Source organism: Chaetodon auriga, chromosome 12 (genome assembly GCF_051107435.1).
Source record: "Chaetodon auriga isolate fChaAug3 chromosome 12, fChaAug3.hap1, whole genome shotgun sequence".
NCBI lineage: Eukaryota > Metazoa > Chordata > Actinopteri > Chaetodontiformes > Chaetodontidae > Chaetodon > Chaetodon auriga.
Window position 1 is genome coordinate 4,064,679 of NC_135085.1, and position 25,483 is coordinate 4,090,161.

At 41.1% G+C, this 25,483-nt stretch overlaps 2 protein-coding genes across 3 annotated transcripts; one reads left to right on the plus strand and one right to left on the minus strand.

The window, feature by feature from the left end:
* Positions 1-62: 62 nt before the first annotated feature.
* fam151a (family with sequence similarity 151 member A) lies at positions 63-10,025 on the plus strand. Its single transcript, XM_076744739.1, has 12 exons — positions 63-153; positions 1,615-1,773; positions 1,885-2,034; positions 2,969-3,131; positions 3,482-3,539; positions 4,756-4,845; positions 5,780-5,856; positions 5,980-6,116; positions 6,774-6,944; positions 7,517-7,623; positions 8,134-8,313; positions 9,455-10,025. The coding sequence occupies exons 1-12, from the start codon at positions 75-77 to the stop codon at positions 9,776-9,778; spliced, it is 1,695 nt and encodes a 564-aa protein (XP_076600854.1). The 5' UTR covers positions 63-74; the 3' UTR covers positions 9,779-10,025.
* A 1,041-nt stretch (positions 10,026-11,066) lies between these two features.
* acot11a (acyl-CoA thioesterase 11a) lies at positions 11,067-25,350 on the minus strand. Of its 2 annotated transcripts, none has more exons than XM_076744738.1 (17): positions 24,652-25,350; positions 20,795-21,007; positions 20,555-20,624; positions 19,991-20,051; positions 19,298-19,402; positions 19,034-19,169; positions 18,254-18,345; positions 17,873-17,934; positions 17,321-17,440; positions 17,040-17,178; positions 15,814-15,869; positions 15,466-15,532; positions 14,646-14,729; positions 14,388-14,521; positions 12,275-12,442; positions 12,045-12,171; positions 11,067-11,959 (listed from the first exon to the last, which is right to left on the minus strand). In XM_076744738.1, exons 2-17 carry the CDS (start codon positions 20,997-20,999, stop codon positions 11,768-11,770), a joined length of 1,818 nt encoding a protein of 605 aa, XP_076600853.1. In that variant the 5' UTR covers positions 21,000-21,007; positions 24,652-25,350; the 3' UTR covers positions 11,067-11,767. The 2 variants fall into 2 exon arrangements, with proteins under 2 accessions (XP_076600853.1, XP_076600852.1); XM_076744737.1 differs by lacking the exon at positions 24,652-25,350 and adding an exon at positions 24,081-24,125.
* Positions 25,351-25,483: the final 133 nt, after the last annotated feature.

Consider the following 25,483-nt stretch of genomic DNA (forward strand, 5'->3'; position numbering starts at 1 on the left):
ATCATGATTTGAACTCAGGACAAAAGAAACAGCGAAGCCTTTATCTGGGCTGTCTAACAAAACAACAACTTGTTATGATATGTGTCGCTGTTGGACTTGTTGCCCTGCTGATCACCATTACTGTCACAGCTGTGATGCTGACTAAGAAGTCAGGTATGTTCTTAAAGGTATTTGTCACATATGATTATTTGCTTAATTGAATTTGCCCTTTTTAGTCAGAAATAAATATCAGACATAAGGTGTCAGCAAACAGGTGGTGATGTATGTTCTACATCAGCTCCAGTGTGTACGTCACAAGCCACTTAAGTCAATGTAGATGTGTGGTTGATTCAGGCACATAATCGTGTGCAGCAGTAGAGGTAGTGATATGGTCTGTCTGACCCAGAGAAACAGCTGTTTGTAATCAGAGGCTCCACGATCATCTCAGATATACAGCAAGCAGCAACCTCTGAGGCTGAAACATGCCATTTTAGTGGCATGTATAATATGCAGGTTTTCCCTTAAAGATAATGTATGTACTCATACTCCATCTCTCTCACTGACTGACCCACTAGAAGTGTGTGGGGGGCTGTTGATCTGCAGAGGTTCTGCCCTCTCTGCATTCATTTAACAGCTGATTTCTTTTTATGTGCTGTGCAAATCAGCACATTGCTACTTGCTAAACAGACCACAAAATAAATCATTGTAAATGCATAACACAGGTTTATATCCTAAAATGTCAAAGTAATTCGGGACATAAAATAAATGCTCACTATGATTTATACTGTATGCCTTCACTAATTTGAAGATTTAAAATGAACATTTTGAGCTATGTGTAGAAAATCAAAGGCAAGTACAATTACTTTTCTGTCTTGAATACATTTCACCGCTCATCCAAAACTCTTCATGAGTTCCACTGACAAGAGGGAAGTGCAAGGCATTTAGACCTCTGTGGTTCATTTACTTGTTGATGTTAATTACGAGTCACTGAGGGCACATTTGATGAAACCGCTGTTACATAATCACGTAAACTGTGGCGTGAATTATTCAGTGTTAGAATTAATGCACTGAAAGTTGTAAAATAATAAAGCTTGGCAAGCGTCTGGGTGGGATCATTTTTATGTATACTTGTACTTAGACTTTATACAGTAGCTAAGATTGATCAATCTATAATCTTTCAGCTAACATGATTTTTTTTTTTTTTTTTAATGGAAGTGGGAGGTACTTAAAATACTTTGCTGAAAGCAGAGACAGTTCAGAAAGGAGACGGCACACTTTACAGTAAATTCCTGTATCCCTGTCAAGTGGATTTTGTTGCTGCAGCCCAGCCCCTTAACAGTGACTGAAATAAATATTGGACTAATTTCTCACAAGCCACGTATTTTCTGACACTAAAATGACATTTTTCAGACAGACAAATCAGTAGAAAGGAAGTATATACCAATAATAGCATTGGAGCGGCTTGTAATGCTTCATATATTGTTATCAAACATCTTGGCTAAAGTATGTTAAACATATCATTTCTGATATATCAATATTTTGTATTGCCTGTGTTATATTATAATGTGCTGCATGTTAAAAAAAAAAAAAACAACATATTTTCTATGAATGGTTTAAAGTCTCATGTTTTTACAGTCCAATCAGATTCCTCAGCTTCTCCTCCACCGTTTCCAACTGGTGGAGACATGCTGGACTTTCTGGTTCAGTCAGGTGAGATCAGCAAACCTGACGGTCTGTTGGCTACTTGGGTTCACGGCGCCAATAGCAAGGAGGACATGAACAAAGCTCTCGCAAGTAAACTCACTCACACTTCTGCAGACAAAATTGCTTTCTTCTTTGATGGTGTTGTTTGTGCTTGGAGCTCTGCTGACCAAAAAACTGTATCAACTTCTCTCATGCCCTCAGGTGATATTATGATCCTGGAATCTGATATCACTCTGGAAGGTTATGGGACATCCAATGAGAAGCCAATCCCTATCATGGCCCATCCTCCTGACATCTATAGTGACAACACTCTGGACCAGTGGTTGGATGCTGTGCTGGCGTCTAGAAAATGTATTTAATTCAGTTTCTATTAAGACGTGGTATAATTATGAATACTATTTTATGTAATTAACCTCTCTGTTGAAAAAAAATTGTGAGTCATGTGTGAAAAGTTGCCTGCAAAATGTTTGAAAACAAAGGCCTACTTGTGCAGTAACTATTCACATGCTGATCGTTGTATTTACTTGCTTATGTTTATCTAGCATGCTCATCATTTTCATGCTTAATCCATTGGATAGGCTTATAAACTGGGGGAAAAATTACTCAGCTTGTATCAGTTTCCATGATCACTGGTGTTATAGCATTGTTGCGTTGGTGGGAGATATGAGAACGTTTTGTAATGAGATCAACCACAAACATTTTCCATTTTGTTTCATGAACTCACTGTCATTCAGCCTTTGGAGATGATTTCTCCTTTGTCCTTCCACCATTATCTCCTCTTAAGAAACCCTTAAGTCTCTTTAAAGTCCTCCACTCTACTCCCAGCAGTTTTCCATATTAGGAGCTCTCTGTAGCGCTATCTTTAGCAGGATTTTGCCCTAACTGTAAGGGCAAAGTTCTTAAAAAATGTCATGATTCTAAGAATTTTCTTAGAATTTCATCTAGAAGCAACTCTTTGTGCTTTGAAGCTTTATGAATACAGTCACTGATGTCTGTTTGTCTGTGTCCATTCAACAGTCTTAAAGGACCAGTGTATAGGATTTAGGGGGGTCTATTGGCAGAAATGGAATATAATATCATAATGTTCATTCATAGTGTATTCATGAGTGTTTAATCACCTGAAAATAAGAATCATGCTTTTGTTACCTGACATTAAACTCCTTATATCTACAGAGATCCTTTTGCATTTTGCAACCTGCAACCTCATTGCTAGATCCCACTAAATCCTTCACACTGGTCCTTTAAGAAGCAAGCACAGTTTTTGATGCTTCTTGTCTCCCTGCAGGTATGAAGCTGGATTTTAAGGCTCTGGAATCAGTGGGTTTGTCACTGGACCTGCTTCGTCAAAAGAACAGCAGCAGAGGAATAAACAGGCCTGTGTGGATTAATGCAGACATTGTCCTAGGCCCCAACCTACAAAGCCCTTTCCCTATAATCAATGGAACCAGGTGAAAAAGCCAGATTATTTATTTATTTATTTGTCCATCAGTTCATTGCTATTCACATACTTGAATTGTACATGTACTACATGAATTCTTGCCACATTGCCAAATTAGAAACGCTCCCTCAACAAAAGGACTTAAATTAGGTTTAGGTCAGGAGATACAGAGATAATCCATCATGGGAGCTGCTACAGTAAATAGGATACAAGAAAGGATGTTAGATAGAAGGATTGTTGTGTGTGTTCATATATAAGACAAACAACATAAACGGATAATCACATCATCATTATGTCACTGCCCCATCGTAACATACAGTGCATTTCCCTCCACTCTTTGCCTCCCTTCTCCTTTTCCAGATTTCTGCAGTTAGTTCATGAGAAGTTTCCAGATGTGACTTTGTCTCCTGGATGGAAGGTATTACATGTTCACAGCCTGATTCAGAATCACATGTAATACTTGTATATGGCCTTAGGATCTGTAGCCACGCCATTAATGTCCGTCAGGTGGTCAGTGCATAGGTCCGTTTGTGGATCCATGACTGTGGTCCAGAGCTTAAGCCAAAGACAGGAATGTAGCATGGAATCTAGAAATGGTCCCACCTGCATCAACTCTGGATACGAAGTGTTTTCTGCCTGATTTGGTGAAAAACATGTTTAACAGTCATGCTTGCAGCTCTCTGAGGATGTACTTTGGCGCAGTGTGCTTTGAGCTAAGTTCTAACTTCAGCCTGCTTTCGATGACAATGCTAACAGGCTGATGTTTTGCAGGTATAATGTTTACCATGTCAACCTTTGAAGTTAAACTTGTCAGCGTGTTAATATTAACGACTTAGCAATAAACACAAAGTACACCTGAGTCTGATAGGAATATAATCAGTAATCGATCATAACTCAAAGTATTGGACAAATTGAAATTTTGAACTGCTGGCGACGCCAGAGGAAAAGTCGGATCACTGGTCAGTAGGATTCATTCTCGTGGGGACCACTAAAGGCCATGTGTGGGCCCCACTACTATTGTGGCCAAAACATACAGGAGTGATCGTGAGTTAATTTGTTGAACACACTTTATGTTGTGGTTGGTCCATTCCTGATTTATTTTTCACCACTCTCAGAACAAACAATGTCCACCATACAAACTTTGCCTCAGACCTCAAGAATATATAACACCTAAACTCTTAATTTGCTTCATCATGACAGTAAGGGAGTGGTGTGATTAGATTTGATTGACTGTCCTGATTGGTGCGCAGAAGTATGACATCGGCTCTTTCCAGTTGAGCCCTGCCCACTTTAAATCAGTGAGAGAGGTGCAGAGAACAAGAAAGATACAGAAATGTCTAATGTAAAATAGCCTAAAATGAATTAAGAAAATGGTGTGTTCATGCAGAAACCTATTACTCACAATAAGAAGCTGATGTATGTTTTAATGCTCACCAGAGGATAAACCATTTAGTTATTAACATGCTCTCCACATATGCCACTTTTCAGGTTCTTGCCCCACTTGTGATGATGATCTAAAGATAGCAAGGTTGTCTCCATTTTTTCGGGGAGCTGTTGTTTTAAACGTAAAATGGGCATTACAGCTTCGGCTATTGGATGATGATTAACAGCTGACACTGTGATGCTTCTGACAGGTACTCTATGTTCCTCAATTATTCACGAAAACCTACACCAGGCCCATGATGGAAGAAATGTATAATATGATCAAAGACGTCCCCCAGAAGGTAAGCCTCGAAAAGACAAGAGTATGGAAAAGAGTCTGAATTAGTGTCAGATCAGAAAGTGGCGCAGTCAGATTCATTCACACGTTCTTGTCAAAGAGCAGAAAGCTTGATGCCATGGCTACTTGCGGGTCAAACTAGCTCAGTCACTATTTGCTACCACAGATAATTGAAGTATTTCTACTAACTGGTCTGTCACAGCTGACTGTAATCCTCGTTTGTCTGATTGGAGGTGTTTATAGTCCAGAAGAGCAGGGTAACATGTAAAGTTGGCTGAAGCAACACAGCTAATATAATAGCTTGTTCCTTTTTGTTCCCTCAAAGGTCAGCACTACCCCAAAAGGCTTGTTCAAAGGCAAGATGCATGCCAAAGTTTACCAAAGTTGAACTTTACGTGAAAACCCAAATTACCAGGCCTCTTTGAGCAGATTTGATTGCAGTGGTTCCATTCAAATGGCTGATGATTCAAATTGATTTTGAACCAAGATTTCACTGTTTTAAATACTCGTGTGACCAGGCCTTTAATGTAATTCATGCAGCTCTGTTGTTTGATAAGTTTGACATATTGGCATAATTACCATTCCACATGTTATTTTGTGATCCACTTGAGCAGGAATTCTGCTAAATGACTTTACAGCATAAAACAGAAAGAGGGCACTGTTGCTGCAGTCACAGATGCTAAAAGGAATTCATGTCCAAAGACAAAACCACCAAGTAGTGTCATACAGGCAGCCGTCGCCTTTCATAACAATTGAAGAACACTCGCTTCTTTTGTCAGATTTCTGTGTGTGACATTCAGTATTATTCAGAGGACAAGTAGCATCACCAGTGGTCTTATTTGTTCACAGCCATTACACCAAGGTATCATAGTGAATTTCATCATGATACTCTGTTTTAAGATCTGCAATAAAACATGAAGAATAATTTGTCTCTTCAGGTGACATTCCCAATCTACACCGTGTTGGCTCCCAGTGGCTGGCAGCACATCAACTGGCTCCTCACCCAGTCATCACGGTAACACAGACAACTTCCAGCTGTATAATGAGAGAAGAAGAAGAGACATTCACCTGTGCATTTTCCACATGATGTTGCACTTTGTGACACTGATACTGTTTGGGTGTGTTATCTGGTGTCCAGCTTTAGTCTGACATTGTGGCAGGATTCATTTCATCCAAAAGTCGATGACCTGCTGTTCATCCGTGACAACACCCACCCTGCCACAGTCTACTACGATATATATGAGCCAACGCTGTCTGAATTTAAACAGGCTCTAGGTAAGGAAACAGAAATGCTTACTAAGTTTATAATACAAATGGACTCAGTGAGTCAGTCAATCAAAAAACCTTCAAGCTAAACCTAAAGCTTAAAGCTAAACCTCTCTCAGTGCATACCCTAGACTCATAAGATACGTTATTATGGAAGAACAGAAAGACTGCAATTAGTTGAATTGTGTTGAAATTGAATGAAATCTAACTATTTCTGAACACTACATGTTAAATTTGCTGTACATACTGTTGAACTTATAGCAGTGAAATATTTTATTTTTCACAACCCTCCTGTTAGTTTACAAAGCTCTTGCTGGTCACAAATTCGGATAAACAGTGTAAGTGTTTCCAGGGTTTCCAGCAGCTCAGCAGAAGTTTTCTCTCATACCACCACCTCAACCTCCAAAATCCAATATGAGAAACTTGAGTTTTTAAATCCAGTTTTTTGAATTTTGGACACGTGATTTCTCATTTGAATTTGTCGCGGAAAAAAGGATGTTGGTATACTTTTAAATCATAAGGTCTTATATATCACCAGCATGGAAGCAACTGTTCTGATAAAGGAGTCAAAAGTGAAAACATTTTCATGATTTGATCAGATGATGAAGGTCAGACGTGACTGGTTGGTGTTTGGTTTATTTACTGATGTCAGGCTTCTGTTGGCAGGCGTGCAGGGTCGTCTGAGGAGATTCTACCCTGGAGGAGACCTGATGGACTTCCTGTATCCAATTCACAACTCAGAAACCAACTTCCATTCGACAGTCACAACACGCAACAGCCTGGCAGTCCGTTGGTTTACAGTCACTGACCGGGCCTCCCTGTTGACTCAGCTTTCAGGTTTGTAAATACAAAAAACTGCTTCAACACTCAAAGAATAATGGATGTACTCACATTAGGCTGTCTTGCTATGCTGCAATTCTTCATCAAAGCATTTTCTCCACCATCAGTAACTCTATACTTTAATCTCTTACTTTAGGGCCACCTGGAGGTAGTATAAAGCAACTGCTACACAAAAAAGTCTGCCTGCACAATACCACAATTTGGTGGGGGGGCTATAATCTGATCATGGTAAATATCACACATGAACTTAGTGTTTAAAACTATAATGTCTCAGATTTCCTCAAATTTTCAAGTGAAACCAAAACAATTCCTTCCCAAGAGTTAGTGTGTGTTCACATCTTAATGCTGTTGCAGCAGCTTTTTTGCGTTGTGGTTGACACTGAGGAAGTCAGTTTGCTGACCTTGTGTCTTCACTGTTTCAGTGTGTTCAGTGTGTCAGGACGTCTTCATGGCATCAAACCAGTGCAAACCTGTGGACACTGTTGGGTCCATAAAGTCACTGTGACAGCAATGAAGCATTAATCCTGTTCATCTCCACTGTCTCACTGATAACATCTGTGTGTGTCCAGATGGTGCTGGTGGTATGTTGGTGGTTCGGGTGACTTCTGACATCAGCCAGCCTGGAGTCCCTCTAGTGGAAGGTTCTACACAGAGCTCAGAGGCCCTCACACTGCAGGTATATGACTGAAAAACAGGTTGTTAACGGCGAAGGATATTATTAGACTAGATTACTAAGTCTAGAGTAGTTTTTGGTTTAGATTTCCAATAGGGAAAAATAATACATATAGATATGATGGGTGCTCTGGAAAGGTCAAATTGCTCTTAAACCATTCACCTGAATCCGTTCCTGAATCTGAGGATTCAAATGATGCTCGATTTTACACGTGCAACTCCTAATTTAATGCTGTATTTGTTCAGGAGATTTTAGAGGTTGGCAAGTGGCATTATCAGCTTAACATACTCTGTAGTGCAATGATTAGTCCACATGTCTAGTTGAGCTCAATGGACTCAGGCTGGATGTTTTCCAGATTTTAATCTCATGGCAAAAGCTGAGCTGGAGTCTGCTTTTGAATTTTTGTTGTCTTGTTTGTGGTTTTGTGCAACTTTGTTCTAAGAAGCGTCATGCCTTCAACACCTTGAATGTGCTTGTGGATAAATAAGGCCTTCTGTTTGGATGTATTTGCAGGACATCCTGCACCTGCTTGGGCAGAGAGCAGAGGTCCCCTGGGGTGTTCACCTGAGGATTTACACTCAGCAGCTTCTGGAAGCTTCTCTCAAACTGCTGCACTCAGCCTACAGCAGAGACGAGCTCTTCAGGCCTGTCTGGATCAGCATGGAGGGTTTACAGAGCACTGACAGCTCAGAGGTATGGAGCTTCCTCCAACATGGGTTTCTGATACATGAAAAATGTGCAGGAGTTTTTCCTGCAGTCTAACAGTGTAAAATCTGTGTTGGCAGCATCTTAACAACTGTAGGGCAGGTTCAATTAAAATGATGTCACACCAGACTGGTAAGGTTTCTCTGGTTAGACATTAGAAATGAGAAGAAACCAATCCAGTGTCTGTGGTCAAAGCCAGCATCAGTGGTTTTGCATGTTTCAGCCCATTTACCACAAGTTGTTGATGAGTTGCATCACCGCCAACAATTCTGCCAACAATGCTGTTCTGTTTCATCAGAAAGAATAGGCACTGCACACAGAGTGCCACAAGGTTCTGTCCTGGATCCACTGCTGTTCAGTCTGTTACCACTAGGGGTGATCCGCAACGAGCACAGTACTGATTTTTACTGCCATGCAGATGTCATCCAGCTCTCAAAAGCTGTTGATCCTGATCCCCTTTACTCCATTGAGAACCACCGCTGTGACATTAATGCATGGATGACCACCCCGGCCCCTGATGGTCACACAGGAGTAGCAGCAAAGGCGTTCGAAAGCTGGGACTCACATCTTGAGCCAATGATGTTGCATTCAACAGCACCTTTCAATATGATCTTTTCCTTTCAATGTGATGCCACTATCTGGAGACAGTTGGGCAGGTCTACAAACTAGACTACATGCTTTCAAATGTGATGTACACGTGATGAACAGATGTGTATGTTGATATGTTTGGATCCTTCTTTTATTTTAATTTTTGTTTTCAATATATGTACTGCTGAGAGTATTGCTGAGTGGATTATGATAATGAAATGCTGACAAGAGTTAATGCAAGACTTGAGGATCAGTGTCAGAATTTTGTATAGTAGGGAAATGGAAATCAATGGCTGCATCATATAAGATGTGGGTGATGCTGACTGACCAAAACCTAATAGTTGGGAAAAGGCCAATATCATGCCCATACTGGATGTATTAAAACTGATATTTCATACATAATCAGGGGAAGGAAGTGTCACAGTATCCTCATGCAAGTATTAGAGTTAAATCCTTATTTGAGGTGCTTGTCATTGTGTTTCTTTTCCACTACATACAGTAGTGTTACTCCTCTGTTGTCACCTCCCCCTCTCTCTTTCAGGAGTTTGTATCTGCAGTAGAGAGGCTCTTCCCTTACATCACCCTTGTCCTGACAGAGCAGAAGTGGCCTCCTGTGATCCCAGCGGCAGTGGCAGGTTTGTCTCAGAGGGTGGCTCTGCATCTGAACACAGCGATGCTGCCGAAAGGAGAGGAGGCGCTGAACTCTCTACTGGAAATGATGGACAGATATGACCTCATAATGGAGGAGGACACAAAAAGCAGTGCTGGGGCTCTCTCACGCTTCAAAGGACTTCTGACCCAGCGTACAGGGAAAACAAACACAAACCTGTATGTGATATCTGATCAGTCAGTTATATCAAACTAAGGATGGATATGAGCAGCCCAGAATTACATCACTCACAAAGGGTATTTGTGCAATACATGTCCTGTCCATTTAATGTGAACACACATGAAATGTTCAGTGACACTGGCACTGCAACATCATTGCATGTTGATCTTTTTTACAGTAGAACATTAAAAACATTCTGAAGAATCAGAGCCTGCCTGATATGGGTTAATGTTATAAGCTGGTATTGGCTATCGCTGATCTGTTAGTGTATACAGTGGTGGATGTGGGGGGAAATTATTGTACATAATGCTGTAAAGAGCACCTGAGTCATGTCTACTGAAATTAAATAAAATGGAAGATAACATTCTGTAACCCTGGTTCTCTGAATGACAGTCAACATACTACGCTAAGGTGTCACTTGTACATGTACAGTGAGTGTGTTGGTGTGCCGCACACACAGTACCCTGCACAGTGACTTTTGTGGTACTCTTAAGAGAACATTAAACTCAGCCTGAACCCAATTTGACCATGTTTTTATGTCTGAGTGACTGAGTGGCAGTTGTGCCCCATCAGTGTATGTCCATTAAAAGTGTTTGTTTTTGCCACTGACAGGCTCAGATTGTTGTTCTAAGTGTCTGGCAACATTATAGAAAGGATTCCTACAGAGATGGACCAGTTTGTAAAGAATAAGACTTAACCAGAAACAGCCAGTCTATCACTCTCCTCAAAGCCACCAGACTCCATTGATAGAAACAGTAATTTTATTATTGTAAAACATACTTCTTCGATTTGGTTAGTTTTTCCACTATTTCAACAACCACCAACAACCGGTCAAAATGAACCCTCAATTCACCGGGTATGTGGCTACGGACAATTGGGCTGGATCTGGTAACGGGTTTAGGTTTGACTGTAAAACACCTTGCTTCCAGTACTTGTCTTTATCACAAGTCTTTGACTGCCAAATTAGAAGCTGCCTTGCTAAATTTCTCAGCCCATATGTTGTTCCAGCTAGTGGTGTGTTTCTAACTGTGGCAGTTTCAGTTAGTTGGTCCCTCCATTACATTGGTGCAGAGTAAACTATCTTGACTTGACTGAACATAGGATATACCTGCTAAAAGGTCAGCACGTTAGCAATGTCACTGTGCGTATATTAGCACACTAATGTTAGCATTGCTCTCCAAGCACTTCAGTGCAGCCCCACAGCGCTGCTAATAGAGTGGGCTGCACTCTTGGTCTTGCTAGAAGACAATATGTTCTCACTGAACTGACTCAACAGAGTGGCCACAGGACACAAAACAACATTCTGTTAAAAACATTTTATTAATGTCCTATGAAAACATTGAATGAAACATCACATCAAACGTTTTTTATCAAAGAAATGTGCTTACGGCAGTCACTCAATTCTCTCATCACTTAGTTGCTCCCCCCTTCAGCTCTGGCAAACCAGTCACTGCTGGTTTATGTAAAAGACATCATGACTGGTGCACCAGCACAGGAATGATGCCACAGACACCAGATGTAAAAACTCCAGTACACTGCAGAATGCAGAGAGATTCATCTGGTGCTGATGGGCCTAAAAGGCTTGAACAAAACACATTTTTACTTACTTACATGTACAAGTCCTGCACTGCAGCTTCAATGCTGCTGTTAGTGTTTCTCAAATAAACTCCACACTTCATTAGATTCATAATAATAATTTAACATCTACCTTATATTTACCAACATAAGACATTTCATGAACTGACCATTGGTGACACAGACTGCAATGTTTTTGTGTTTGTGTCCAAATATAATATTGAATTAGCGTTTATTTGGAACACAGGTCTGTGTTTTACACCTGATTCTGGTTGAATATAAGGCCTAGTCTGTTCTTTACTCACTACTGTGATCTTTAAATTTTTTTTTTATTCTAATACCTTTTTTAAAAAAAGTGACAATGGTAATCGTACCATGTTGTACGAGCAGCAGCTTGACCTCACGCTACACTTTGTGATGTAAACTGGCCTGTACAGTACCGCTGACTGTCTACAGCTGGGTGCTGTCTGTATTCGTGGCCTGGAATTGGCCGGTGTGTTCCTTGGAGGTGGACTGCAATCTGTTCCTGTTCAGGTATTGGCTGCAGGAGAAGAAGGCGTGGTAAAAAGAGGAAGAGAATCCGGCAATATCTGTGGAGATGTAGGGAAGAACCTCTGGAGTCGCCTGATTATAGTAGCAGATCTGGAAACAGATACAAATCATAAAAGTTTTAGATTATATGTAAATGTGCACCTGTGTTATCAGCTAAAATCATGTTTTGTCTCACCAGTGACATGTTGTTTTTGGTCTCCAGTATGGTAAATCCACCACACAGAACCTCTCCTCTGTTATATCCTTCAACAGGAGGGTAAGTGGGAAGGGACACTGAACGCACAGCGATGATGTATGGATCTCTGGGGACGGAAAAACAAGAAGTGACAGTAAGTCCTGCAGGACAGAGCTGTGTGTAGACCTTTGAACTGTTGATCAGAGCGTCCAGCCAGTCATTGTACTGACCCGCTGCCACACGGCTTCCTCTGGGAAGCCAACAAGATGAAGTCCTGGAGAATCCCTTCTCCTGGACTGGCCGAAGTTGGGGAGCCTACCCCCACTTTAGGCACTGATGGAGCCACCACACGATACAGAAAGTCCTCATCATCCACCCGATGAATCAGCTCACATTTCCTGATTTAGGAAAGGATGCAGAGAGACATACCGAGTGATGAGGATGTTGACAGAGATGTAGTTTATTTGAAGTGAAATGAAGAAATATTGACTATAATGTTACAGGAATAGTAATAGTTTAGAAATACACGTATTTGCTTTATTGCCAGGAGATTGATAACACTCTTGTGTGTGTGATAAACATGAAGCTACAGCAAGCGGCCGGAGTATAGAGATAAAGTGTGACCTGTGTTTGTATTTGGCCACACTCTTAAAGCTGCCCGACAGAAATCAGAGTCCAGACTTAGTTAAACAAACAAGGCTGTTTGGGCTCAGTATGTTATGAACTTCGTGTTGGATACAATATTCATTCCTTCTACAGGGATTATGGGCTCAAACTGAACTACACTTCCTGGATTCTTCAAGGTTTTGCGCAAAAAAAAGTGTCTGTAGATTTAACATATTTAGTTATTGCAAACAAAAAGAATTTTTGAAGTGCTTTTCAAAATAACAGCATTTCAACTGAAAACTTGAAACTCTATGAGGGTCCTAGACCTTCTTCTCTGGATCTGTGGAAATAACAACTGGTTCTGCTCAGGAATGTAGAGCTCTACACCATAAGGTCTACATCCCCCACTCTGCAGAACTCCAACACCTGAAGGTACAGATACAGAACCAGAGCATTATCATGAAGGATCCTTGCTCCCACAGCAATGGACTATTCCAGCTTCTACACTCAGGCAAACACTTCTGCAGCCACAAGCCAAACGCAGAGAGACTCAGAAAGGCCATCAGGATGCTGAACTCTGTAATGCATTTCACGACAAACCGATGTATCACCTGTGTACGAGACACATTAAACTTTCAATCCTTGAACCCCCGAAAATAAATGTTTACATTTTATTTAGCCACTAAATAAATGACACTATTCATCAGCAACACCAGATGCCAATTAGAATTATGCAGAGAATATTACAGGACAGACTGACCCACAGAGAGATGTAATCATGATTACAGTGTCAAGTACCAGAGACACAGAATTAGAGAATGTTGTTACAGATATATCATAAAGGCCACCCACATCTTAACATCAACCCTCCAGAAAAAAATCTGGAATTCTGACAGATTCCATCTGGTAAAGTCTGGAGTTTTTGGGGGAAGTGTGGCGAGGTCAAAGAGTCAAAAGGAGACCTCAGCTTTGGCTAAACTGGCTCTAGAGGGATTGTTAGAAACTTTCATACAGGTACCACTAAAAAAGTAATTCCGATCACACAAAGTATGTAAAGTGGGGATGCTGCATGTCACATGTACTCCTGTACTGGATGAGGGTGTTTACATGTCTTTGGTACTTGGCTTCCTAATGATATTATGTACATGTAGCATTGCTGCCCAGCATCATCACTTCTTTATTTTACAACACCTTTAAATGTCACATGACTTCCTGAGTGGTCAAACCAGTGGAGTAATGGGTGCCTTACATTTACATTCTGCTGGTATTTGGACTTACAAGGTAAACACAAGAGACAATAATGAAGGAGCATAATGAAGCGTTATCGCACTGTGTCATAACAAATGTAAATGGTGTTCAGTTAGCTGTGTAAGTTCAAATCTAACCTAGTTTGAAGGTAATTTCTAACTTGGGACAGAGTTTACTGATAGTGTATGGTTTTCTCTGGCTGAGAGAGTTCCAACGTAGGCATGTTGCAACTGAAATCTTACACCGAGCCGTGACACTACTCCTGAAAGAGTACACACACTAACATGTCAACATAGCATTACACTATGTTAGGGCGAGCAGACTCCTACCTGCTTCCTGTAAAATCGTACCCTGAGCATCAGACACACAGTACACCCTGACCTTTATACATGTCGTGGAGACACACTTTATTTGAACTGATTTTTTTACAAACTGTGAGCGTGCGTGTGTGTGTGTGTGTGTGTGTGTGTGTGTGTGGGAAAACATTACTGATAATGAGGGTCCCAGCGCGGTCTGTTGCTCAGCTCAGCCAGCAGACGAAAGGCTCTGTGAGCGGGAACATCCATCTCCGCCTCCACCCTGAAACTCAACATGGACTTCTCCTCCAAGGTGTAAAGACGGACCTGGAGACAAAGAATCACATGAAACATCCAGCTTCTCATGAAGCGTGGGAAAAATTCAAAACATACCCAAAATGTACCCAACGTAAAAAAAAAAACTGCCTTCCAGGGAGAAAACAGCAGGTACCTCGTCCTTCTCAGAGCTTAGCCGCCAGTTCTTCTTTGCAGCCAGCATCTTCAGAGCTGAAACATTGTTATAGCTCAGATACACCTGGAAACACACATGCACACACACACACACACCATATTTATGTACAGCAAACAAACACATAAACATGTACATGGAGCAGAAGACACCATGTGGATACTGGACAATTATCCTCCTGTGCATCTCTTCTAACCATTCAAGCAGCATATTAGCCTAGCACTACTTCACACTGTATTAAATATACTTTACATCACTGCTATCCATTTTCCAAACGTTGACATATTTCTGAATTTATTTATTCATATGTTTTCAGGGTCATTTTCAGGCAGCCATTGATTTTCATGCATTTTAGTGCAGTTTGAAAAGTCTCCACACTTCCTGTCAATAATTAATCCACCATATAGTTATAGTCACATGGTTAATCCACTCATTAATCCTGCTCTCTCAAATATTCCAATGGCCTTTGACCATGGCAGCTTTATTAAAGGTGACTGGGTTGAGTCAATCATTTAATACAGAGCTACATGTCTCTAGCCTCCAGTCTCTAGCTGGTGCTGTGGTCAGTAAACAAAGCTGTCCAGGCAGTGAACTGGTGCCCACAGCAGCAAAATAAGTCAGTGCAAGCAAAAGAACAGTCTCTGCCTGTGAGGATGGGATGGTTTCAGCCTGCTTTTACAATGTTTCAACTTCAACTGTAGCCTGGCTCTCTCTCTGTGCATGTGACCGTCTGGACCAGAATGAGGTGTCATAGATGTGTTATTTACAGCACACGTATCTGTTAGTAAAACCTTTTCCTCACCTGGTTTCTGGGGTCCCAGGGCACAGACAAGGGGATCTCACCCTGCTTGCGGGAAATAATATACTTTCTGAAACAACAAACAGAGAGAAATTAGAAGGATTTACGATACTGTCAAGTAAACAACACAGCAACTACAACTCTGAGAGGTTACATGGTCCTATTTATGTTAAATGAGCTGCACTGCACACTGCAGCGGGCTGTACTGCATTTTGACATTGCCGTTGTGATTCTTCTTATTATTATTTTTAGTCCAAATTAACATAAAATATACAAACTCTATCATGTTTGGCACACAGAAGTGGATCTAAAGGCTAATGTGCTCTTCACAGGATTAGACAGACAGATTACCTGTCCAATCTGATCTTCTTCCTGGCTATGGCTTCTTGAAACCGCCTCTCCCCTTCCTGTGAATGAAAGACAGAGAGAGAAGGCCACTTTAAAAACCTCAAATCATCTATTCAGCTCCTACATCCACCTGTTCCAGCACACAGTAGTGTTTTCAATTAAAGGTGCAGTGTTTTTAGACCTTGCCACAGCATGTTATTATCAAATTAAAGGGATACTCCAGTGATGTATTATGAAGAAAAAGGATGTTCAAAATGTGTGCAGCAGAGGCCGAGATATCCACACCTTTAGTCCCGCCTACGGGTCAAACTCCATAAACACTGGATCCTACATTTCCCATGATGCAACCCAAGGGCATTTGCATTTTCTAATTCAACCAGGGGCCAAACGCATAACACTCTGAAGATGTCCATCTTATCACATCACCAGCAGCTGTCTCTAGAAGGCAGTGTGTGTACATGGTCTGTACACTCTCACAGCTTTCTTCTTTTATCAATGCCAGTTTATGTGTAGGCAGTGGCATACAGGTGGTGCTTGTGCACAGGTATCGTCAACATAGAGGCAGAAGCCCATGACGGCTGTAGTCTGGTTGTGTTTGTTATAATACTCTTATCTCAAAATTCATGTTACTCCATAAACACAGCACCTTTCACCCTGCGACTGATCTCCCATCAGTATGCATACATGCAGGATTAAGACACAGTGATAAGAACAGCTTCAATGAACACAAGGCTGGTCCTTCTAACAGTTTATGAGTGGTGACATTTTTCCTCAGTCAAGATAAGTTTATCGCTATCATCTTTGTTCCATCAGGCCGTCACACCTCCAATCCCAGCCCTGGAAAGCTGAAATAAAAGTTAATATGAGAGCAGTTTAGAACTGTCACAGATGAGAAATGATTAGCTTTTTGGCTGGTCTCCAGTCTATTATCAGTTGTTGTAATAGCAGTAATAACAGTGTCAGTTTGTGGATGTTAGACTAATCCCACCTTCTCCTGCTGTTTTAAAGGAGTTTTCATCAATGTCCTACTTTCCATCAGCTCCTCTATTTTGGAAGGCTCAGCTTCATGTCCTGCCTAAGGAACACACGCTCCAACTTGCAATAGCTAACAAGGGGTTAATGGTCTTCAAAGGTAGTGATCCAGTGTTTTAGAGTTTAAATGTTTACAGACATGCCACCACGTGAAGAGCAGCCTTCTTCAGTTGTTTTAATTTTGGTGGCTAACTCACCAGGGGTTCAGGTCGTATCCGTGGTAATGTGCATGGCTTCCCGTGTTTGTCAAGAACCTCAAAGATCATGAAGGCAGAGTTTATGTGGCGGTTAGGTCCCTCCTCCTGGTAGGCCTCTGCACGCACCCCCACCTCAATGCTGAAGGACACACATCAAGTAAGTCATGAATACAGAGTGTACAGAGCTGTTATCACGACCTGTTTTCTCCACTTAGATCAGTAAAGACTGAACTAGTCTGATCTTATCTTCTATTTTTATGGCTGATTCTGAACACTGATACCTGTTTTTGAAGGCGTTGTTGACTATAGCCCTCAGGAGCACTCTGTCTCCAATCTGAGAAGGTCCTCTGAAGGTGAACATGTCGATGGTCCGCAGAGTTGGGTGAGCCTGACACAGACGACTGCAAACAAAAAGACAGATTATACTACACAATATACTGTCACAGATGTGAAGGGGGGATGCGTTTGTTTGTAAGCATAGAAACTGTTCTAAGTAAAGTTACAGGCTAATATCAGTACTGATGTTTTTACGTCTATGTTCCAGACTGGACCTTTAATATTGTAAAATTTTATGGATTTCAAAAACATCAAACCAATGAGCTTGTGGTGGACTAAAATGCTTCAAATATGGATGTTGCTGCAAAGAAGCTACAAACTGTAAAACTTGGATGCTTCACACCTCTTCAACCAGCAGCACAGAAGATCTGAACAATCAGTACAGTTTGAAGGTGAACACCCAAGATCAGTGTCACCGATTCAGTATCAGACCAAATGTGAAATATGATCACAATCTGTCCTTCTGTGTGTGTGTGTGTGTGTGTGTGTGTGTCTACCTGGCAGCAATTGTAGCTACATTCACCATCCAAGCCATGATCTGTCCTCCAAAGGTATTTACCTGGTATTTAGACAAACAGACGAAGATACAGTCAACTTCCCCCTCGACACTGCAATGACACAACACTGATGAAACACAGAGTGCATGAATAGTAAAAGTCTTTCAGTGTTTAGAATTATGAATGGACTTTTATACTGTGTTGCACAATGGCACCATACCAACATGTTTTACTATAAAAAAAAAAATCCAATATTACACAAATATTCCAAGTATAAAAGTATAATAGTACCACTGATTATCATTTACTATCATATCAGGAAATAAGTGTTGATTCATGTCCTTCCTGAGATAAACAGAGGCAGAGATGTAAATAAATAACCTGATGATTAGCGTGTGGGGGTAGAACCAGTTCAACACTCTCCACCTTGGTCCTCTCTGCTGCCACCGCATTGTCCACTGCCGAGTGGTCACCTGGCACACACACAAATTTCAAATTTAATGCAAAGTTTTAAAGGATGTGCTAGGTATTATTCTATTTACAGTAACAATCAGCAATCCCATGAAAAGGCCCAAACCAACAATGTGTTTCTCTCAATACTTCCTGACTGTCCCGCTCTATCTGTGGCTCTCAGCCCCAGTGGTTCTGACTGAAGGTGTGAATCTTTAATATCTGCTCCTAAATATATTGTTTCATTAACAGCTGGCTGCTGTAGTTTTTGTAAAATGTTTTTCAAACAGGAGGAAATAATGCATTTTCTGAGTGCTCTTCGGTGGCAGATAAATCCACATTTGGTGCTCTCGTGTGTATTTGGGGCAGCAGGACGGTGTAAGTGGGATTAAATGAAAATAAACTGTGGCGTGCGTGCTGGTGGTCATGAAGGAACATGTCACCACCTGGTTTATTGAGTGTTTTTAATCATTTAAGTTGTAGCATGTGTGGCGTTTGTGCAAGTCAACCAGAAAGTGACACAAAGCAAAGTGATACGATCTACTTGACTGGAATCACATTTCATATTTCATTACTGTCTGATTGTGTTCAGAGCCTCAGTCTCTGTCCTTCACTTCCTCTGTGTAATTCACAACAAATCTCCAGTCACAGCACCCTCCAGTATCTGTGGTCTGCTGTATGCCTGGAAGTAGCAGTGTGCTTCAAACCTACTCTGCTGGATTGACCCATAAGAGACCAGGTCTTTGATGATGTCATCATGAAGCATCCTGACCCGTCGTCTCTCAGCCGCCACACTGTACTCAACCTGCTCTTTCTGAGTGTGAGGTACGATGGGCTTCAAAGTCACCTTTGAGAAAATGTAAGAAAAAGTGTCACACACACACACACACACACACACACACGCACAGTCAGAGACGTGCAGTTAGTACAGTAACACGTTGCCAGCAACCACGTGCCATGCAACACAAGCCTCACCTTTTCTCCTGTGTTTGTGCGCTGCGTAACGAAGGTGGCATAGGCGTGACAAACCCTCCAGTGACGATCGGAGAACAGGTCCTCACAGCTCACCTGTATGCCCACCTGAGATAGAATACATCAGGGATAATCTATGGTTAAAGCATACAGTAAGTGTTGATTATTGAGGTAATTGAGGTACATGCTTTAAATGCAATCAATGTGTCAGCAACACTAAAGCACTACTTTACTAATGGAACAAATAAAAGAGGCCTAGTAACAGATGAAATCAGTAACCTTGTAGGTGGTAGTATTCAGTTAGAAACGTCTTTCATGTTGAAGATTGTATTAACAGCATATGCAGTGAAACCCCAGATGGATTAAAGAATACTGTATGTTCCCTAACGTTTCATATTTACAGTATGTCGGCATGGCTGTGGTAGGTCTGGTGCATTAATACATCAACTGTGGCAAGGTTCCAGTTTGCATACACAAATTACAAATAAAGCCTCTTTTCCAAGTTTCTCTGCCACTGAGGTAAATAAAGGCCCAGGCTACTATTTGAGAATTTCTGCCAAGTGAACATGTTTTGTTGTAATTTGGGTGAACTAATGCTTTCAGTGATTCCAAATCCAATGGAATTTTTTATGGATTTTAATTATTTGAGATCAATTGATTTTGTGTGTATAAGCACTTAATCCAAGCTTATCTGACCTCCATGCTGGTGTTGAAGGCTCTGTTGACCTTTGCCTTGATGTTCACCACCTGGCCCACGCTGAACACAGAGATATAAAGGAAGTGTTAGTGAATACTGTACATATACAGTACCAGTCAAAGGTTTGGACACACCTTCTCATTCAATGATTTTTCTTTATCTTTTTTATTCTCTACATTGTAGATTAATACTGAAGACAAGTATTATTGTATTAAATTAACTCTAAACAAGGCACACCTGTAAATTGAAAACCATTCCAGGTGACTACCTCATCAAGCTGATTGAGAGAATACCAAGAGTGTGCAAAGCTCTCATCAAAGCAAATGGTGGCTACTTTGAAGAATCTAAAACATAAAACATATTGTAGTTTGTTTAACACTCTATTGTTTACTTCATAATTCCATATGTGTTCCTTCACAGTTTGGATGTTTTCAGTATTAATCTACAATGTAGAAAAAATGTAATGTGAAAAAATAAAGAAAAACAATTGAACGAGAAGGTGTGTCCAAACTTTTGACTGGTGATATATACACACACACACACAGACACACACTTCCTGATACCTGATGGTGTGTTCAAAGTCGATGTCATCCATGGAGGCAGTGACGCAGGGTGACACAGCATGCCTCTCAGCTGCTCATATGACACAGACATACGTCATGTTCTGTCTGGTTAGTCAGTGGTTACAACATATTCTGGACACTCAAAAATGAAACGGAAGCATTTCAACACACACCACATGACATACACTCACTGAATTCTCTCCACACACACACACACACACACACACACACACACCTCACCAGAAAGACAGGCAGTGCAGTCAATCCATTTGAGCAGCTGTCCCACGCTCAGCTCCTGTCGATGGTTGCAGTGACAGGGCATTACAATCTGACTCATTTTCACTACTGTCGGGTTGGCACTCTCTTCTTCTTGTTCTTCTTCTTCTTCTTCCTCCTCCTCCTCCTCCTCCCCTTTCTCTGGACCAGCTGACACTCTGGAACTCATCTTCAAAGCTGAGGGGAGAAGAATTTCAGAGGTTGAAATGAATTTCAGGTGAGGTCCGTTGTCTTGGTTTAAGAAGATTAAAAGAGTGACACCAAAATCGTTCACATACATCTCTTACATTACCAGTGGCTGTGCTCTACTTCTACACCATTTCACAACATGTGCTGTTATGGTTTGACCAACACAGGACTGGTGCTGCAGGGTTCCTCTATATGTAATGTTTTTGTATGTAGATACATTTAAAGTTAAGAAATTAATATTGTTGTCGCTGCCATTATGTTGCCGTTATGTTTTTGGTTCAGTTTGTTTGTTTGGCTGTCAGGATAATGGAAAGATTACTGCCACAATTTTCATGAAATCTGGTGGAAGATGAAGCATAGGCCAAATTTGGAGCGGATACAAATCTGGTGGATGTGCAAATTCTCATTTACTTTCAAATAAATGCCATACATCTTAAATCCAGTAGATGGTAGTAAAGTTCAATAGTGACAAAATATAGGCAACTGTAGAACTACAATTCCTCCACATCACTATTCACATTCACCAGTGATCCTCTGGGGTGGTTGTGGCTGTGGATAAATGATAATACGTATACATAAAGCACCAAAATGTACTCAAAATGTACATCCAAATGTGAAATTCGGATCTTTTTGGAATATATCCAGGCACATGCAGTGCGCTCTCAGTTGGTACATTTTCCCATCATCTTTCTGAGAAATATTTTTTAGGTTAGCCATGGGTCAAAAGTGCTGCTACATCTGAACTTTGTATTTTGTTTACGCTGGAAATGGAGAGAGGTGGTGTAAATCCTCATGGGCATACCTCTCCACAGAACTACACTATGCAATCTGAGCAAGTATACCGAATAAAGAAGGAAACCAGCTAAGGAATCCTGCAAAGCACAGCTGTTCACCAATGTTTCCTGATGTTACTACTGACTATTTGTAAGACTGGTGGAGCTGGATAAACAGGAATGATGACTGACTATTGAGCAGACCATGGCATTAAGATATTATTGATAAGCATCAGATCAGAGCCATGGTAGTTAAGACTAAGCAGATACAATGCACACAGAACATCCTGTAACATTCAGGACATTCCTCATATACAAAGCCCTTAATGGATGAGGACCAAGCTACATCGCTATCTCCCTTATTAATTATTTGCCTTCAATAACACTATGATCATCTGCTGCTGGTTTACTGGACGTTTCCAGCAGCAGTTGAAAGAAAATCAGAGATGCAGCCTTTGTCCAATACGTCCCAAAGCTCTAGAGAATACCACCTACAGATATCAGAGAAGCAACTCGCTGAATATTTTCAAAAGAAAGCAAAAAATGTATCTCTTCATTTTAGCCTTTCACTAACTATGACTTCCTCATACAGGTCTATTTTTATTTTCATCTTATTTCAATCTTATTTTACTCCACTTACTACATGCGATTCCTTTCTTGTAAAGCACTTTGAGTTATCATTATTATTATTCTTACAATAAGGCTGAGTATCTGCTCTTTGATCATGTCAGAGGAGGATTTAAAGGCAGCTTCAAGGTACATTAGGTCAGGGTTAGAGGCTGATGTCGCCTGTCAGAGTACTCAGAAGATTTCAGTAGCAGCACAGCCTGATACACACTGCAGGGCCTGATGCTAGCTCGACATATCATTCAACATGAATACTGGAGTTCCATCAGGCCGCTCAGCCATTTTTTGGTACATTTTACTGTGTAACAGCAGCCGGACAAGTATAAACAAAGATGCAATAAGAATAAACTGAAGATCTGATGATGTTTTCACTGAACCATGCGACTTTCCAACAAGAAATGCTAATAAAACAAGGCTTACAGCCTCCCTGCCCTCTGGGTCAGATGGCCTGCAGACCTGCTCAGTAATCCATCCATGAGGAACAGACTGTAAGCCTGCTGAGAGGAGCAGGAGGGAAAGATCAGACTGAGGCTCTTTCATGTATGCAGAAGTGGGACTTTTCTTACTTTTTGAACCTGATCTGTGTTGTATCTTTACTAGGTATCAGCTCTGTAGAAAATACTGTGTCATGTTGATGACTAGATGCACAAAGAACGAAACATGTTAACACACTGAACAATGAAATTAAGCTCATGCTGAAATAAAAGCAGCTACAGAGCTGGTTGTGAATTTTTAGAAAGCACTGCTGTTCGATGGATCCACTTCTCGGTTTCAGTCGGATTGTAACAATAACATAATTGCTGTGTTTAAGTGTTGTTATATTTTCCTGGAAGTCATTCAGTGACAAAGCTGAGTAGTTCCACATGCAGGGAATGTATTGATGAGCATACAGTATTTGCATGAAGCGTGCAGTACATTGTGGTAAAATCTGAAATCTACAATCTCGACAGATGCCTTTCTATGTTATCTTAGGTCCTCTGTCCATGACACACCAGGACACATCAGGTCAGTGTGTATACATGAGGGTTGCGCTCATACAGGCGATGATGGCGACACAGTTTAATGCAACAGCTTCCTGTACAATGATTCATTCTCCACTGAACGTTTTTGTCACCGTCTTTTCCACAGACCCACAGAAAGCCTAATAATTCAGTGACTTTGAGCCGTCAGCTCGTTGTAGGACACCTTCGATCAGCACGGCTGGTTGAAGATGACTTTAGGCTGACATGGTGCATCAGACATGCACCAGACACCCCAGACCTCAATGACACCTCTGTGTTGTGTGCGGCAGGCGTGTCTCCAGTTGAAAATGGAACGTTGAAGTGACTTAGCTAACGTAAGTGTTAGTGTAAATACGAGTAGTTTAACCGTGTGTTGATACTTTGTCTCCACATGGTACAGGACAGGAAAGGGCATGTCATGTCATGTCAGCCATCACACAGGTTTGAGCAGAACTAAGTGGATACAGTCAGACCCAATGGAAGCACTGCTTTAGACAACTAACTTCAAAAGCTTTACACAGCTCGGAACGCTAACTTCAAGCCAAAGCTACAGCTGAGCGGCTAAACTGTACCAAAGTATTTGAGTAGACACATGATAAAATGGACGTTTAAGCTAGCAGTATAACTTTAACGTATTAGCGTACTTTAAAGTGTACTCACTCGCCCGACAGCAACCTGTGGTGGCACGATACACGCTGATAAAATTAGCACAAGCTATTCCAATATGATCTTTCAAAATAAAAGTCGTAGCCCTAAGACAATACCCATTTACAGTCTATGGACGATAGATGTTGAAAGGTTTACAATGTTTGCTTGGCTATTACCAGACTGGTATGCTACCTGTAAGAGTTTTGTACAAGGAAAACAACTGTTTACCCAATATTTCTATTTTATTTCGTCCTGACAAATCTTGCCTTTTGAGAGATTTATAACTGTGTAAACGTGCTGACATTGAAGTATACAGTGCAGCAATACAAATTAGAATACACTACCAACAAAACCACAAAGACTAGCTTGCATAGCGATACTCGAAAACAACACAAAACCTATATGAGAAATCAACAGCTTTCAAATTGTTGACTTCCGGTATTTGTGTGTGTGTGTGTGTGTGTGTGTGTGTGTGTGTGTGTGTGTGTGTGTGTTTGGGTTACTTGACACAAGTCAATATACGACAGTCTGGACTCGAAAACTACAAACATTGCAACTTGTAAAATGAAATGTTTTGATTTACCTTTTTGCAGCTTTGTGTTCTGCAGGCTGTTTCCTCTCTCTCTCTCTCTCTCTCTCAGTCTCTCTCTTTGTCTGAGGTCAGGTCAGCGCGTTTTTAGTCTGTCACTACTGACATTCGTCCATTCGTGCATTCACATGTGTACACCCCTTTCTCGCTGCCAGACTGTTGCAGCCTGTTTGTGTCTGCCCGCTCCACCTTTCCAGGAAAATATGCTTACATGCACATTGTGTCAACTTGCACAGCAGGGCTTCCCATTTTATATTTCTGAAAGTGCCTTTACCACGTGACAAAATACAGTCCCGTGCAAAGCAGTCAAGGTTCTGTTACATATAGTTTTATTAAATCTGAGTTTTTGCTGGCAGCCAGCCAGCGGACTCAAGGCTGAATGACCAACCAGACAAAGCCCCAGACCCCTGAACCATTCACAGTGTGTTAGTGGAATTATGTAAGTGGGTTCTTTTGCACCAGTAAAGTACAATGAACAGTACCACATTAAAGGTGAGACATTAAAATTACTGATCATTTTGGTGAAAGGGGAAATCAAAGTGTTTCCAGGTCTCAGGGAGTCCTGTATGTTAAAAAAGTGGGACAAATTTTCTGTGGCTCCACAAAAGAAATCTGATAAAAAGCCTCAAGTTCAGTTTGGGCTGAAGAAAATTAAATAAAATCTGGGAATGTTACAAGCCTAACACACCCAGCTCTCAGCTAAACCGTCAGTGGTGGAGTTGCATTATGAGTATTGTAGGAGGCAGGTGTTCAGACAAGCTGATCCTGCCATCACTTCCAGTTATTTCGCTCAGATCATCCTCATATTTGCACGACACAGGATACA